General features: G+C 39.9%; 1 protein-coding gene across 1 annotated transcript in view; it reads right to left on the bottom strand.

Annotated features, from left to right (window-relative positions):
• Nucleotides 1-1308: 1308 nt before the first annotated feature.
• Nucleotides 1309-17377, bottom strand: part of POU6F2 (POU class 6 homeobox 2) — a 253434-nt gene continuing 237365 nt past the window's right edge. Inside the window, exons 7-9 of the mRNA XM_056338528.1 lie at nt 17103-17271; nt 8539-8707; nt 1309-5210 (exon numbers count right to left, since the gene is read on the bottom strand). Of these exons, the coding sequence (XP_056194503.1) occupies nt 4706-5210; nt 8539-8707; nt 17103-17271 (843 nt within the window). The 3' untranslated portion in view covers nt 1309-4705. The remainder of the gene's footprint in view (nt 5211-8538; nt 8708-17102; nt 17272-17377) is intronic.

The following is a 17377-nucleotide window of genomic DNA, read 5'->3' as shown; positions in this document are numbered from 1 at the left end:
CTTTCTTTCAAGCATTTAACTGTTTTTGTATTGAACTGATGTGAAATTACATGAGCTCTGGTCATGTGAATAATGCATGAGATTTAAGACAAACACATGAAAGGAGCTTATTTTTCATGTCAAACAATTCTTTATTTTTTATGGTACAAATTAAAAGTGACAGATCTGAAGCTGTTAAGAAATACACAAAGTGCAGCTTTACTGACCATACAGATATTGCTCTAGATTAAGTACAGTTTTTGTCAGGTTTTTTTTGTTTAGTTTTTTTTCTTTTTTTTTTTTTTTTTTTTCATGTTAAGCAACCTGTGCAGATAAATCAGCTTTGGTTTCAAAGTCAGAGTAGTAAGGAGCTTTTAAATATCCAGTTTGGTTTCTTGGTCACAAGTCCACCACATCAACTCCTTTTGTAATTATTCTTATTTTTTAACAAGACAATACAGTCCGTTTTGTACTGCCATCTTTCCCGCTGCATGCTCCATGCATGGAAAAACAGATCTCTTTGCAGTGCTTCATAAGTGACCCTGGTGACCATTCTGTAGATTATAGCACATAGGACAAAAATAATAAGAAGAATAATAGTAATAATAATAATTAATAATAATAATATCACTTTTTAACAATAAATAAACAAATGTGCCCCACATAATCTCAAGTTGGAAACAAGCAAACCACATGACAAAAAGCTCATTACAAAATGTTTTCCAAACAGATTTTACAGTCAAACATTGACATGGAAATCAATTTCCTCTCTTATCTTCTTATTTGAATGTTGGTCAATAACTGGGTACAAGTAGAGTGCTGAGGTAAAACACTGATGAACAGTTTTATTTTTGTATTTCTTTTTTTTTTTTTTTTAAACAGTAACAGTTTAGTATTGCGAGATTGTCAGCAACATTTAGCCATATCTATACAATGTGCATATACCTACATACATTGAGCTTTGGTCCAGCATTGAGAAGACGAGCAAAGGCATTTTACATATTTCTTTTTGGTTATAGCTTGAGTTCTTTGATACGCCTCTACTTGTTCCTTCCTAGCTCCTTTTTGCTTTCTTGTTCTCTCTTTTTTCTTTTTTTTTCTTTTTTTTTTTTTTTCTTTTTTTTTCAGTATTAACGTAAAGAAACTGGAACCATTTGAATGCATTTGATTTCTTCAACTGTCCAAAATAGCTTTTTAGTGAAAAACATAAAAAGACAAAATCAAAACAGTAAGTGAACCTTTGGTTCATTATTCAAATAATAATATTTTATATATATATATTTAAAGAAAGTCAATGATCAATAAATTGGAAAACCATTAAACCTTCACATATGACTGAAGAGACTTTTGTTTCATTTGCTGGTAGCAATCTATCTTTTAGTCACATGCTAAATTAAAAGGTATTCAAATGTAATCAATACATGAAAATTGTTTACAAATGGAAATCAGAAATGTTGCCAGTAACAAAATAAAGGAAAATATTTATGGCCCCCCAAAGATGTATGACTGACACATAATTTATCTTCCTAAGAATCTGTTCAGGCACCATTTATGCCTCATAGCAAAAATTTGTTTATAAAAAAATTAATATAAGAAGCATTACAACACTTTATAAATAATTTACAAAACATAATACAAAATTAGAAAACTGTAAAAAAAATCACTGCACATGAATGGTTTTAAGACTATGGGATGAACATCGTTTTTTCTTCCAAGCTGGCGATTTATATTTATTTTACATTTCTACTGTCCTAGTTATATCCTTCTGATATGTACTTTGGAACAGAAAAAAAGCTTATATAACTGCTGCCAGCACATTTTTAAACATTTAGTATCTTTCATACACTGTTTAGTTAACTTTTCCTTCTTGGGGGATTTTTCTTTACAAAATTTAGAGCAGTCCCTGGGAGACCTGGAAATTTAGTTTCTAGGCAAAGAATGGCTGATGGTTTTGTTCCCAGGCTGTTGATGACAGGGCTGGAGGGGGTGGTGGTGTACTGTTGGTCTCAAGGGTGGCTGGACAGGTAATCATGTATATGGCATTAATGACCTGGACAATTAGCAGCTTACTGGAGACATGACTAGTTCTTCAGGAGCATCTGCTTCCAAACGTGATCTGTTCTTCCCTGCTTCCCTGTTGGCTTCTGGGTGGTCTCCTAATTGTTATGTAAATTGAATAGTGGCCACAAGCTTAGGGCTGTTTGGTATAGATAACATAGATGTATCTGTGGATGTAGGTATCTATGGATGGAGAGGGAAAAAGAAAACCCAGAGTGGCAGATGTTGCTGTGAGACTCTCTTTACTTCACATGCTCAGCTTGTGTAAAGCATCTTTTTTGTCCCTCAGAATTTGCCTGTGGTTACTGTTGTTTCCTCCAGCAGATATTTATGTATCAACAGTCGGAAAAGAGTCAATAAAAATTCTCACTCTCCTCCTCATAAAAGCAATACTGAAAATATCCTTAAATATACCCTGCTGAAGCTTAAAGCCTAAAATGCATTTGCTGGATGTGAGCCCAGCCTGGAGTACTAGATCCTCAGTGCTCTCCCACCCTGACCTTTGAGAGCACTCACACTTATAGGCAGTTTCTGGCACAGATGATGGTCTCTGAAGCCTTAAAACTCCACCAACCATGCAGCAAATACCCCACTCTACAAGCAAATCCTGTTAATAAAATATTGAGGGCCAGATTCAAAGCCTAGTGAAATCAATGGAAGTCCCTTTCTCTCACTAAGTTTTGTATATAGCCTTGAGTTCTTGAAAACTCTTTACCAGAGGTGTTATTTGAAGACTCCAGCACTTCGGAAACCATCTCCAACATCCTGCACAGACCCACAAAAATCCAGTACAACCATCCTGAGGTCAGTGAATGCAATTAGGAGTTATGCCAGCAGAATTTTACTCTTACCACCTCTACAGTGAGCTGACTGAAATTCCCAGTGTTATCTTTTGGAAAGTCCTGATCAAGATGCAGCTTCTACCCTAACAGTGGGCTGAACCCCAAAGGCTGGAGCCGAGCTCAGAAGAAGAGAATTGCAGGTGACCTTCGTGGGTCAGCCTGTACCCCACTTAGAACCTTCAACACCTTTCTCTCCCTCTGAGCCTTGGTATACTCGTAGGTCCAATGACCACAGTATTTATTTACTTTTTGTATTTGATTTTGTACAATCGAAAAGGAAGACACAGAGATGAGTTATCTTTAAAGGAAAATCAATTCACCTGAAACACATTACAGGTCACCCACCTTACTATTCCCAAAGGATATTCAACAGGTTTCCCTACATCCTGATTGCTTAGCTTAGGCAGCTGTCACAGCAAACACCTGCAGAAACACATCCTCCTGCTGAAGAGGTCACCAGGGCAAGCATCAATACAGGGATGACAAACAAAAAAGGCAGAAGGAACAAAGCACTACCGCTGAAACAGTCCATAGTGACGTAACGGTCAAAACATCCTCATCACTCCTCAGCCTATCCATTTGTTTTCATCAGAATCTCAAGAAATTTCTTTGGCTAGCAGACTTCGGAGAGAAATTGCTTCAAACAGAACCATAATATAGATGCGGTACTGAACCCAGTGTGCAGTTTATATTTATACTACAAAATGAGTTTTGGTAACCTCTCCAGGTTCATGGCCAAAGGACGGAGAAATCCCAAGCTACCCATTTGACAGTAAGCACAATGTTCAGCGTGGGCTGTCAGTTCATCAGACATAATCCTAATCCTTCTTTGTCCTCTATTGCATTTCATTGTATCAATACAAAAATGCTCAGATTTCACTTTTTAAAAATCTTCAGACAGTACTGGGTTATGTGGGAAAGGGTGGGGAATGAGCTGGAAGGGGGGAGGCAGCAAAAAGAATCAGAAAAAAAGAAGAAGAAAAAAAAAAGAAATGCAAACCAAGACATACACCCTTAGAAGAGAAATACCAAACCCCGCAAATCACAATAAAAATAAATTACTTTTGGCACCCAAACACTTGGAGATTGCAAAACTGTTGACTAAAAGAAAAGAAAAGGAGGTGACCACTATGGAATGGCTTTAACACCTGTTTGTACACACCTGCAGGGGGTGCGAACAAGGATGACAGAAATTAATCCTGTTGCTTTCCTGTTTGCAAAATACAAATGTAAAAATTCGTAACACAATTTTACACTCATAAAAGAGTAGACTAACAATCTAGTTTGCAATGCCATATTTCTGACTTTGGTTAATAGTTTTCATAGTGAATCAGCACTTGATACCTGAAAGGCTACAATCACTCCTCCAGGTGGCAGGCTTGTATTCTCTTTTCAACAGATAAAAGTTTTTTTCTTTTTTTTTTTTCTTTTTTTGTTTTTGTTTTGTTTTTCCTTAAAATGTGTTCATATTTTCATAATATACAGAAAAAAAGTAAGCAGTTATTTGGTTTACTTTAAGTCCATTTAAAAAAACTGGCTTTTTCTTTTTTTTGGGAACTAATTCTACGACACACACACACACTAAGTGTTGTGTATTTTTTTTGTTTTGTTTTTTTTTTTTGTTTTGTTTTTTGTTTTTTTTTTGTTTTGTTTTGTTTTTAAATAGGAAAACCCACGGACATTTATAAACTGTTCTGTCCTTCTTGTAGTTTTCTCAGTCTTTTACTTACAAGGGTGATGAACAGGTATCTTCGCAGAGTTCGAATGGTTACGTTTCTGTTGGTACGTTTTTGGTTTTTTTTTGTGTATGGTTTTTTGTTTTGTTTTTAGGAGTTTTCTTCCAGAGAGTCTGTTAAAGGCTCCATAGGAACTGCCGTCGCAGGCTCATGCTGTTTCAAACGTTTAATTGTGTTCTTCAGTGCTTGCCTCTTATTGCAGAACCAAACTCTAACTACTTCCCGGTCATAGTTCAGTTTCTCTGCAATCTCTGTCATTTCTTGCCCAGAGGGGTGCGTGTTCTTCTCAAAGTGGGCATTCAAGATTTCAAGGGCTTGTGGCGTGAATGAGGTACGCCTCTTGCGCTTTTTGGATGGTTCGCTTCCAATAAACTCGGTAAGGTTCTGCATACCTGCTCGATGGCGGGCCTCAGCCTCAGCCATCCACCGCTCAAGCACCGGCTTTATCTTCTGGGCACTTTTAGGGGTGATGTCCAGCTTTTCAAACCTGGCAGGATACAAAAGGCCAGGGTTCAGTTTGGCTGTCAGACTGCTAGCTATAGTGTTCTCTTGGGCTTCCTGTGGTAGGAAAAAGTGGCTTCTCAGGATGGTGTGTCTGAGGGAAAATTGAGAAAGAAGAGTCTTACACTGATGCTCTGCCAGGGTGGGACTTCCTGCCTGCCTGCCTAATTGACTGGCAGAGGTCATTTACAATGGATTACGAAAACTATCAGATAGGTATATCTATAAATATATATAGCGCTAGATATTTAAGCTAACAGAAAACGAGCACTACAACAAAATTCTAAGTACACTAAATAATACAGGTTATGAGTCACGCTTTCTTATTTCTGACAATCTGCAAAACCCTTAAAGCTAAGTCTAATTACAGGAAATGACATCAAAGGCAATTGCTCTTTATCATCTCATCTTTGTGATTAATCCTTTTGTCTCCTCTCCCATCCCATGTTGTCCAAGCACCACAGCTTTAATAATACAAACCAACAGCAGTTACTAGCCTCTGAATATCAGGTTTCCTTTCCTTTCATTTTTCAGCAATTTTCACTGTTTGCAAGTTAACGCTATATCCCTTTTCTGAGTTGGAAAAAAAGATTCCCATAGCTACGGTGGTGTTCAGCTGAAACAGCTGGACACTTTGCAATTATCTTGACTGCCCCCACAATGTGTAAAGACAGACTCATGTTTTCCAGATGAAATCCAGCATAATAGTCTACTAATATGCTGTGGCACCAAGCTGGGTTTATTGTGGGATTTCTGCAAACTGTACCAGAATGATATCATTTCCTGTAAATGAGGTCTTCTATATATCATTTTGCCATCACAAGTCTTTTGCCAAACCAGATTTTACAAGTATTATAAAACATCTGGAAAAGCAGCCACACAAAGCTTTAATCCTTTCGAAAACAAGCAGAAGAGCTGAGTTCACATTTCAAGTCTTATAAGTGCTTCTTTCTTTCATTTGCCGAGTTCATCCTCTCTTGCTACGCATTAAAAAAAGTGTTAACCCAAGTCCTCTGATGCCACCCATTCATATTTCCCTGCTTTGGTTATGCCCACCCCGCGCGCTGCGGTATTTAACGTTGTGGAAAGGACACAATTATCACATGGTGCTGCTACACTCGCAGCCCAGCCGGTGCCGAAGCACCGCTGCTGCCGCCGCTCATCACAACATGCTCTGGAGATGAGACCGACCGAACCAATGCCTTTGTGCAAAGTAACTCGCCGACTGGAGTTGGCAGTTTTTTAGTGTCTCTATTCAGCATGTGGCAGCTGCAGGAAATATTCCAGCAAGAAACAAAGCATTTCTCACAAACAAAGAAGAAGACAAGGAGTAGTTTCAGATAACAACACTCCAAAGAATTTGTAACTGGTGCCTGGGATCCTAGTGTGGTGTTGGCTGTGAGGTGTCCTTGCTTGGTGTCCAGTGCTATTTCAAGCTGAAGTGTACGTTTTAGAATGCACTGTCTCCAGTTAAGAAAATGCTATTATTTGCACGCAGAACATCTCAGCAAGGGGGTATATTGCTGATATGACCTGCACAGGCCACCAGGAGACTCTACTTCTCTCTCTGAGGTGGTCATTCAACTTGCTTACTTTACTGCCCCTTCCATTACCCTGGAGTTTGTACTGAAACTCCTTTGTTACCATTAAAAGAAAAGTCAGAACTACTATTTCTGAGGAACAGCATACTGCCACTGAAGCAGCTTGTCTTGGTGCTTAACAAGAAATGCACAGCCATAGCGAGTTATTATACCCCAAAATGATCTTGATCCGGGGCAGCCAAAGGAAATAAAAAACCCTATAACCTTGCAAGTATTTGGGACCAGCTTCTGCACCCAGTCCTCAGATTTTGAGCAATTTTCCCCTCTAAGGAGCGCTCTGTAAAAGGTCTCCGTGTTCTGGCCTTTTGTTAGCCATGTCTGTGCTCCAGCTTCATCTTTATTGGGGTTTTCATTATAATTGGTTAGTGGGAAACCCTTTCTCTTAGGAAAAATGAAACCATCCCCAGTGGCTTTCTCAGGTGTGAGGTAGATGGAAGAAATGAGAAGATAGCAAACTAGACAAAAGCAAAAGAAACTGCAATCTATCACTTCAAAGTATAGTATGTTAAACAGCAATTTAATGCTACCACAAATTAGCAGTTGCTAAAAACTCCACCCATTTTAGGCATTCTTTACCAACTGACCACAGGGAAAAAAAAAAAAAAAACATTTAAAAAATTAATGCTTAGCAACAAGGAGCAATAGCATTCATATTATTGGCATTGCTTGTTAGTGTTGATATTGCAGTACATGTTGTTTGGTATAGCGATATACAAGCCTTGAAACAAATTTCCCAGCAGTAGTATCCTTGTATAGACTGAATAAAGGTTATTTTCTACAGGGAGGTATCTTATAAGAAAAAACAGTAGGGGAGACCATAGAAGTGAGAGGATCCTATGGAGCTTTTTGTATTTAACAACAATCAATGGGTTTTATGGAAAATCATTGAGCAAAATGTGAGCTGCAAGCTCACTACCCCATACTGATGTTATTTATAACCTTAGTCTTAAACTGCAGGAAAAGTACACTTCCGTTCTATGGGGAATACATTAAAAGTATAAAGAGCAGATAAAAAGACAGAGCATTTCATGGATCACCAAGAACAAAATCCACTTAAATGAGCTTAGAGTTGGTTTCTTGGCTTTCACTGATGGAGAAAGACTATAAGGCATTGCCCAAGAGGAAAAAGCTGTTACCTAAGTGTGTTTGTTACCTCATGCATAAACATGGGATTACTGTAACACACATGCATATACGGTGTTTGCTTCTAACTACTTTAACTCTGTCAAGACTGTATTATCATTTCTTATGATTAGGACAGATTTCTGCTTCTGCTTTGCATATATGGGTTGTCTGTTTTTTAGTAAACATTTGGGTGACAAAAGATGAATAGCTGCTGGTTTGCAAGGTAGCAGGAAGGATAATTTTTTCCCTTCTGTGTTGCCTAGGTAAATCATCATTAACATCCTATATGTGAAGTGCTAACCACAGTAATACAGGTTTTAACTTAGCAGGGATGCAGCCATGAAATATTTGTTCAGTAACCCTATCTGTAGAAAATGGCACAGTATGAAGAGGGTCAGCTGGTGCTTATCCAGCATCAGCAGGGTCTCCAGCTCGTCTACTGAATTAAGTCTCAATGCCAGGAATATTGTTTCTCACTTGTTTAAAAAAGAAGGAGGAAAAAAAAAAGACTAAAATTACTTTAGCAGTACACAATAAGAGCATTTGATCTGCCAGATACCAACATTATTGGCTAATTTAAGTCCCGAATTAAGTAATACATGCTAAAGACATGAGATTCAAACACAAGCATGCCACTCGCAATCAGCTGAGTAATTATTAACAACAAAGAGGAGAGTTTATGATGTAACTTGTTACCTGCAGATGGCAGACTGGCTATAGGCTGGGCCTTCGGTGGCGCTTAGGGCTTGGCCAACTTGAGTCTGTGTCAGGCCAAGGGACAGGCGCCGGATTTTAAAAGCTTTGGCAAATTCTCGGATTTCTTCCAGATTCACCCCATCCACCTCTCCAGTGGCTGTTTGAGGATCTGTTGAAATATTTTTTAATCATGTCAGTTCTTTGCGTCACATATGAGTGGGCTAGGTTTATACCCGTTTTGGTCGTCAAGACGTTCATGGTTTGTTTTTTTTTTTTTGTTTGTTTTTTTTTTTTAACACCGATCCCCTTCTCTTCCCCAAACAGAAACAGGCTTGCCTTGTCAGATGTGTTATGAAGCATGTCAGATTGCCAAAACGCTAACTAGGTGGCTGCATTTCCGGGTGCTGGTGAAAGATTTTCAAAGATATACTTTGTTGCTGAACTCCTGAAAATGGCCAACTCATCTCAGGGTGAGGGGGTGCCTGGGCTCGCTGCAGTTTGTGCCTTGCAAAACCTTCCCCAGGTTGACAAGTCATGTTCCCCATTTCCCCTTCTTATCACACACAGAAGGAAGGCTGGTGTTAATATATTTGTTTGCAGTCTGTGAGGAGGGCTAAAGATATGCACAAACTGCTTGGGTTTTTTAAATTTGATATCAAGACTCTGCTTTATCTAAAATTAATGCTAAATAAGGAGCTTTACAAACCTTCCTTCCCTTTTCCACAATATCCAACTCCAACTGCCAGCCAAATGTCCAAAATAACCCAGCAAATGAACAAGCCTAAGCAAAATGCTGCCTTAAAAAACTCCTTAATTTAAAAATCATCTTTTAAAAGATGCCCTTCTGAGAAGCAGTCTTCCAGGCTTTTCATTCTGCCTCCCATCAGGCTGATAATCAAGGAGCAGCAACATCAGCCATTAGGTTTTGGATGGTAATGCTGCACAGTTTTTTATTTTTACACGAGCCCCTCAGAAGATAATGCTTATGATGCTGTGAGAATAAATCTGTCCTTCCTCTCCATAGCAGTTTACTGACACAGAAGCCTTTGTCCCTGAAAGGGCACATAATAAAGCATGTCTACCACAGGAAAGCTCCTTTGGTGCTGGATAACTCGGTCAATTTAGGACTTATCAAGGGAAATGACACAACAGCTGGAGAATGGAACTTTTTTCCCCCCAAGCTACTGATCCCTGGCTAAATGAAAGTGCTTGCCAAGTCGGAGACAGCATGGGACTGGGATGGTGGAAGATTTCAAAGTGTTGTGCAATCCTGCGTGTAGTGAAGCCATTCTCCCAGTGAGACATCTCTATTGTTCTTCACCTCATTCCTCAGACTTCTTAGGTGAAAAGTTTGCAGCACAATAACCCATCAATTTCTGTAAATGCAAGCAGTTGTCCAAGGACGGTACTAGACTACATTACTATTCTGAACCCTTTATGAGAGTGGCTCCTGCTAGTACTGCTATAGCTAAGGGCTTGGCAGCATTACAGTAACAAAGCTTTTATTTTCAGGGGTTTATAAACCTGATGTAAAATTCCCTTATGATGGAAATGTCCTAACAAAAACATCTTTTAGTCCAATAATAGACAGATAGAAAGTTTTTCTGCTATATAAATTTAGCCTGTATCTATTTGTAGCTTGAGCACATACAGCAATCTTATTTTAAAAATACTCGTGCATGCAACCAGGGACCACATGAAATATGCATACAGGTAAACATGCACGTGGGCTGAACCTAGTTTCAACAATGCTGCACACTCAGAACCGTCCCTCCTGTTGGTGCTGTGCTTGAGCTCACCTGTGCCACAGGCATGCACTCATTCAGTATAAAGCTAGAGTGCATACCATTTGCTTGTAAGTAGTCGGGGCTACGACAAGGGCCACTCAAGTTTGTAAAGCAGTTGCCTTAGAGGTGTGAAATTTTCCTACTTACGCCCCCCCCCCCCCCCCCCCCCCCAGTCTATCCAGCATACCAGTTCTGATTTTCAGAGATACAGAATGGAGCTGGGTGCTTATTTGTCCTTTGGGTCTCTGAACAGCAACGGATAAGTGTACAAAATTTCATAAATTATAACAGCCGCAAAGATTCCCTTGAGCAAAGTGCACTAAGAGGGTGACCTTTCTCACCTCTTTCCTTCTTTCACTTTAAGGACTCTGACTAAGGCTATTAGGGATGTGACAAAGGACAATTCAGGTGTTCCCAGAGAATTTTCAAAGTAGCAAATGCTATGGCAACTGGCACCTGTAAACCACCCCAACTCATGTTGAATAAAGAGGGAAGAAAGCAAGCTAAAGGGTTATTTACTCGCACATGGTCATAGAGAAATTCCGCCAAGGTCTGCTTGATCCTTCTGGTATGGCACTGTTGCAACAGTCAATATCATGGAAAGTCCTTTCCTGCTCAGGGAGCTTGGATGAGGAAACAATTAGGCTGAGCTCTCCTTGAGAAAAAAAACTGTGATGCACTTTAAGAGTATGGGAGTAGATTGTAATATAATATGGTGGAGTATCTGTTGAGATAGAGGCTTCATTCTTACATAGTGTCTTTAGGAGGAGGGAAGTACTAACAGAGGTGGGCTAGAACACCGAAGCCTTTTATCCCTGAACTCTAGGGAAAATAGTGTTTGTATTAAATCAGAACCACTTCTACTTCAGGTGTGATTCAAAGCCCTTTGAAATCCACAGAACTAGTCCCTTGATTTCTGTCAGCTTCATAAATCTCAAATCGTACTAAGAAGACCACTCTATTGATATTATCATGTAACAGCACCAGTGTGTTTTACTCTATTGCCATTAAAATACCATCAATACATAATCTTAGACTGTGTGGACTAACACATACACATATATAAACATATACAAATAGATCACGGACTTTGTTTTAATAAGTTCTGAGCTCTCAGAATGTTGAAGTGTATACTGCACTTCACATTTTAGGAAGAGTAGCTTATTGAAGACTGTAAATAAACTGGCGCTTAAATTAAGTGGATATCCTAGGGAAGGCAGAACAGTGCCAATGGGAAAATAAAGAATACCGATCTCATTGAGAAGTGGGGACATACAGTAACAGCATTTAAAGTCTCCCAGTGCACATTATGCCTTGATAAAACAACGGCTGTTGCATCTATGAAATCATTGGGTGCTGGAGAAAGGTGAGAGAGTTGTCTGGGACCATTTTAGGCGATACGTGTATGTATTCCCCCAGAAAAGGAAGTCAGCTAAAATTCCCTGACATGTCCTGATGGATTGTGAAGGTGGACAAGCACAGTGGAAGAAAAATCCACAGACTCTCCTGTACTGAATCCCTTTTTTTCCTACTGAAGGGAACACTACTCCCACTTTTGAATTCTTCTGAAAATCCTGCATGAGTTTGTTGGTGAGTGCAAATATGCTGTGATTTTAATAGTTAGGGGAAAGAAAGGCTACAGAGAAATCAGTGCAGCCTGAAGGAGAAAGTAAATTTCTGTTGCACAGAGTTCTACCATGGGAAGGATTACTGGGGATGATTTCCCCAGTCAGACAGGAGAAGAAATAGCTGGCAGAGGAAGTCCAATGGAAAGAAAATTGGATAAGAAAGGCAGGACAAAACATTGTTAATGGAAAATGGACTGGAGCTCAGGGGAAAGAAAGAAGAATAATTTGTTTGTGGGAGGCATTTTAATTTTATAGTAACAGATGACAGTAAAATGAATTTGGAAGGAAGGAAGGAACTTCATAGAGACACAAGTCTCAGAGCATGAGGGGAAACAAGTGATTTCCACAAAGAGATCATTTGGTGGAAAAGTTAAAGAAAAGAGCAGAGGGGTGCATCTGAGAAGAAGAAAATTAAATGGAAAAAAAAAGGAATAACATGTAGAATTGAATGTGAAGAAAAAGGAGACAAAAGAGAACAGAGATAGGATGAGAAAATATGACGAAATCATATAGAAGGGACAGGAAGAGTAGAGATGAATCTTGCAGTCCTTGCCTTCAGAGCTTCTCTTTAGTGTCCTTTCTTTGGAAACAACTGTAATTTTTTGTCTTTAAATAACTAGCACTTGTTGCTGGTGAGGGGTGAAGGGCCAAAGGTGAGAGAAAAATGAGAAGCTATATAGAACATAATAATCTTGGTGGGGAAAAGGATAGGAAATAAAGAAAATAAAGGGAATTGAAAAAAAAGGGGGGGGTAATGCAACTTTTTTTTACTTAGGAAACACGTTAAAGAAAAAATGTAAAAATATGTATGATTAGAATGAAAAGTAAAAGGAATAAAACCAAGGAACGTGGAACACTGAACATCCTGTCTGCCTTTTCATGTTTCATTACACAGGCAGTTTGATCTATTCCTACTGAACTGACCATATTTTCTTTATTGTAGGCTCTTTCCACACTACTAAAAACCAGCAGGTAGCTCTCTCATGCTCTGGAACATTGTCACTGACGTGCCAGATCAAGCAAGCAGGCCTGTGCATCCAGTATTAGCTCCCATCTGTGCCTGGATACATGCTCTCCAGAAGATCCTGGAGAGCCATTAAGGATCATCCAGATGACTGTTTTGCTTCTGTATGTGTGATAATGCTATGTAAATGGCAGAAATGAGTTGATCTGTCCCTTGCACTACTCAGTCTGCTGGTCCTGAATAACTGATGATGATAGCTAGATGAAGCTGGAAACATAACTCTAAAACAATTACAGAACTTCTTATTTATGTGTAATTGTCATCATCTATTTTACAGGAGATCCCTATCAATAGCCTCTTCCTTTAGAATACTCTTAAGATCTGGGTTCCAGTGGGTCAATTCCCAAGTGCCACAGCTTCCTCAGTCTGACTGTATGAAAAGTATTTTCTTTACTCTGAGTTCCCTACTTGATTTAATTGAACTTTTTTTTTTGTTTGTTTTTTTTGAGCAAGGGAGAAGCACCCCAACTATCTAATCTGTGCCATTCATTATCTCAGGTAGGGTATTGACCATGGCTGAGCTTGCCTGGCATTTGCCTCTTATTTCAGGTCAATTACTTCTGAGAATTGGGCTAATAAAACATGTTCTCCCCAGGTTAAAGAGAATTGTAATAACCTCTATTCTTTATAAAGTTTCAGTTTCCCTACAGCTTGAAGCATGGCTTTGACAGGCATCAGGGAAATAGCTGTTATGTCAGTAATGGGCTTCTTGCCATCCCAAGTAAAAAGCTGTCTCCAACAAACCCAAGCAGGTAGGCCTCCAAAGCTCATATCTACTCAGCAGAGATTTGCTAGACCTCTGCATGGAGTTCAGGATTTTCTTTGTACTGAAGATGCTTGAGCCTAAAGCTGAATTAGATGGTAAAGAACAACATCGCTCTCCCCCCTCCGTGCCCCCCCCCCCCCCTCCCCAGACCCATGGTTGTCGTTGTGGCCTGCTTTGGGCCAGGGCAGCAGTAAAGACAGAGAGACTGACTCGCTTCTCTTCTTGGCGATCATCTCCCACACTCCTCTGGTGCCTTTCAGAGTGGTGTTTGCATGGTTTGCATACAGAGGGGGCAAAACTTAAGCTTGAGTCTGAAGCAAAAGGAATGATGAAAAAAACCCTGAAGCCTACTAAGGAGCAGGGATTTGAGTTTGGAGTGGAGGGAGGAGAGAGGGCATGACTGTGCAGAGAGTAGTAATCAATGTGGCAGAGGAAAGAAAACAGGGAAAAGGAGGTGGTACTGGTGATGAAACAAGGCAGAGGAGGACAAAAGCCACCTAATGAAAAGGCTGGTAAAGGGGACACAGATATGGTCTGGGGATGACAGAGACTGATGGAGCTGGAGGGGAACTGAAACGGGAAGAGAAGCTGAGGAATCATGGACTGAAGGGAAAGGACTGCAGGGAGGAGGCAAGAGGAACAAAAGCACAGAGGCAAGGGGAGCACAGATTGTGTGGAGAACAGCGTGAGGAAGTAATGGGACTGGAACAGGACAAGTGAATGGAGTTAAGCCTGAGAGGAACACGTAAAAAGTCTGTGTTCATTAGTGTCTCCCTCCTTCCCCAAACTGATACCCCTGTGCCTCATACTCCCCGGCTCTCAGCCAAATCCACGAGCACAGCATGTGTCTTACTCCTTTTTAGGGCAGGACCACCAGGATGATAACAGAACCTATCAGCCTTTCCGCCCAGTCAACTGACCGAAGGTCTCATTTCCAGCTATGAATATAAGCATGATCTCACCATATCACTCACTCACATTACCATTCTGCTTCTGTAACAACCCTGAAATTTATCCAAGCAAAAAACGAAGCTAAAAGAACATCCTTATCGTTGCATGAATCAGCACTCTGAAGCTACAGAATGCTGGAGTTACAGTAGCCCACAAGGCAGTGTAGCATAGTCTTTCAGCCCCAGATTATCGGTTCTTTTTCCCCAGACCCCTGCCTCTTCCAGTGCACAGGATGAACTGTGCTGTGTTACGGGGGAACTGGTTGGTGTATTGCCTTTTCACTTGTTCTGTGTTGGTCCCCAGACATGTATTCACCGAAGATATTTCCTCTTGAGCTCCTCTGTTTTTCAAAAATCTTAATTTATTTTCTTGTATTTCTACAAGATGAGGGTCTTCCCTTTCTCATTCACAGAGAAGTGGACAGATATTAAAGGAAAAAGCATCTCTGGGTACCCAGTCTAGGTCAAAAAGGAGATGATTTTTTAGACTGTGTCTTTAAATGGTTCTTTATACAGTTCCATAGTGTAAGTGCACTTAAAACTCTGTGAGTACCAGGCTCTTCTGTAAATTAAAGTCCAGAGTTTCAAGCTGGATATTGAGGGAGCACTTGTGAAGAATCTGTTTTAAGTGACTTGCCTGCCATTGCACTGGACTTACACAGCAGACAAAGCTTCAGCTCCTCAGCCCTCTACCACCTGAAGCAAGACCATCCTTTGCCCTTCTATAGCTCCCTACCTCAAATGTAACACAAACTGGGGAACAGTGTAGTGAATCAGGTAGGGAACAAACTCTGGGACCACAGCCCGCCTGTTGCATTAGTCATTCTGATGCACCCCTAGAACAATTCCACTGGGAATGCACTGAAAGAAGGATAAGAAAAAAATCACGATAGCGTGATTTTAATCACAACGTATATCGTTACCATAAAATACATGTTCTAAGAGAAACTGCATACAGTAGAACAAGCAACTATTTTTCTAGCATCTCCTAACTTCTGATGGATTTATCCTGTAAACATAGATGGGCTTCTTCTCTGTTGCTTCTATTGTGTAGTGCGCTTATCCACACAGGAAAATTGATTGGAACAACTATTGTGGGGTAGAGTACCCCTCAATAGTTCTTCTAGAATATTTTTTTAATAGCAGTGTCCACCAGGGAGGGTATTCTGGATTAGCCATTGAAAAGCAACTTATTCTGCACTAGGTATTTTAGTCTATTTTCTCACATAGACAGGGGTAACTTTATGTATTTTTAACGTAAAACCTCTTATTTGTCTTCTTCCTACAAGCTTGTCTACATGAGAAAATTTACTGACAGAGCAATAGCAGTATATTTATATCACTATAATTATATCTGTATCTATGTAGTTTATGTATTTACAGCTACCAATGCAGATATTTTTATTCCAGAATAAAAGTATTCACACTGGGAGTTATACCGGCATAATTTTACCACTATAGCTCTGCTAGTAATTTCCCCATGTAAACAATCTCTGAAATAATCTAACCAAGATTTTTTCACATCTTCCCTTGCATGACAGTTTCCCCAAGCCCTTCATAAGCTTGTAACAGTCATATATTTTACATTACCAATACAGTGTGAGCTATAGTATTTGTTTACTTGAAATATGGACATGGAGTATCTTTGAACAAGGTCATCCAATACACTCAGATTTTTGCAGATGTGCAAAAACTGTTAATGCTTCTTATGTATACTTGCAACCTGTTGTTTTTGCTATTTAAAGACCAAAGTTAATGCTGATGAAGTAATAGCAAGGACTCTGAACTAGGTGATCTGGAAGGAAGGGCTGTTCAGGAGGTCAGCTCTTCTCATCCTGACACTGAAACTCAGTATTTCACTGCAGTGTGCTTCTCTCTCCTTTCCCACGTTACACTTCCTGTTTAAACTGTGCAAGCTCTTCCTGGCAAGAAAGGACTCTCGCTCCGGATTTGTGTAGGGCCAGGGTATGTAAAGTGGTTTGCTACACTAACTAAGCAGACAAACAGCAACAAACAGCCTAACCCAAAGCAGGAGAATCAGTCTGCCCACCAAGTTCAGAGCAATAGAATTCATTATATTAACTGATTCAAAACCTCCTCATTTCCAAATAACGTGAACTATATTTCAGTTCTAAGAATTACCCTCATAAGTCAGTTGAGGGCTGCTACCATTTGTATGGCCATTTTTAGCATTGATTACAATTTCTCAAGGCACGTTTACCTTAAGCCCCATCCACGACAGCACTTAGCAGTTCTCACTGGTAAGAGTCACTCTACTTAGCAATATACAATCTACTGTATGAACAAAAAAAAAAAAAAAAAAAAAAAAGGAGGGAAAGCAGATCAGGAAACTCAGCAGTGAGGACAAACAGAGGGGAGAATTAAGGAGAGCCAGGGAGCAATACTTACTGCTGACTAACTGGCCAACACTCAAAGCTGAAGAGGAGGAGGATGAGGAGGAAGAAGAGGAAGCCTGACGCACTGGGCTTTGAGACATAGATGCTTGACTGTGAGCCAAATGCAGGAGATTGGATTGTGAGGCTGCTTGTCCCACTTGCGTCTGGGAGGGCTGATGGAGCTATATGTTAAAATGTAAAAATAGGTATTTAGAAAATGAAGCAGTAATAGGAAACGTTCAATGCACCATCTCATCCATCTACTTCTGGGGAACAAACCCCGTAAGA

The sequence above is a fragment of the Falco biarmicus genome, chromosome 4, assembly GCF_023638135.1.
Source record: "Falco biarmicus isolate bFalBia1 chromosome 4, bFalBia1.pri, whole genome shotgun sequence".
Classification (NCBI taxonomy): domain Eukaryota; kingdom Metazoa; phylum Chordata; class Aves; order Falconiformes; family Falconidae; genus Falco; species Falco biarmicus.
Note: the sequence above shows the minus strand (reverse complement) of the source record. Positions and strands in the feature narration are given on the sequence as shown.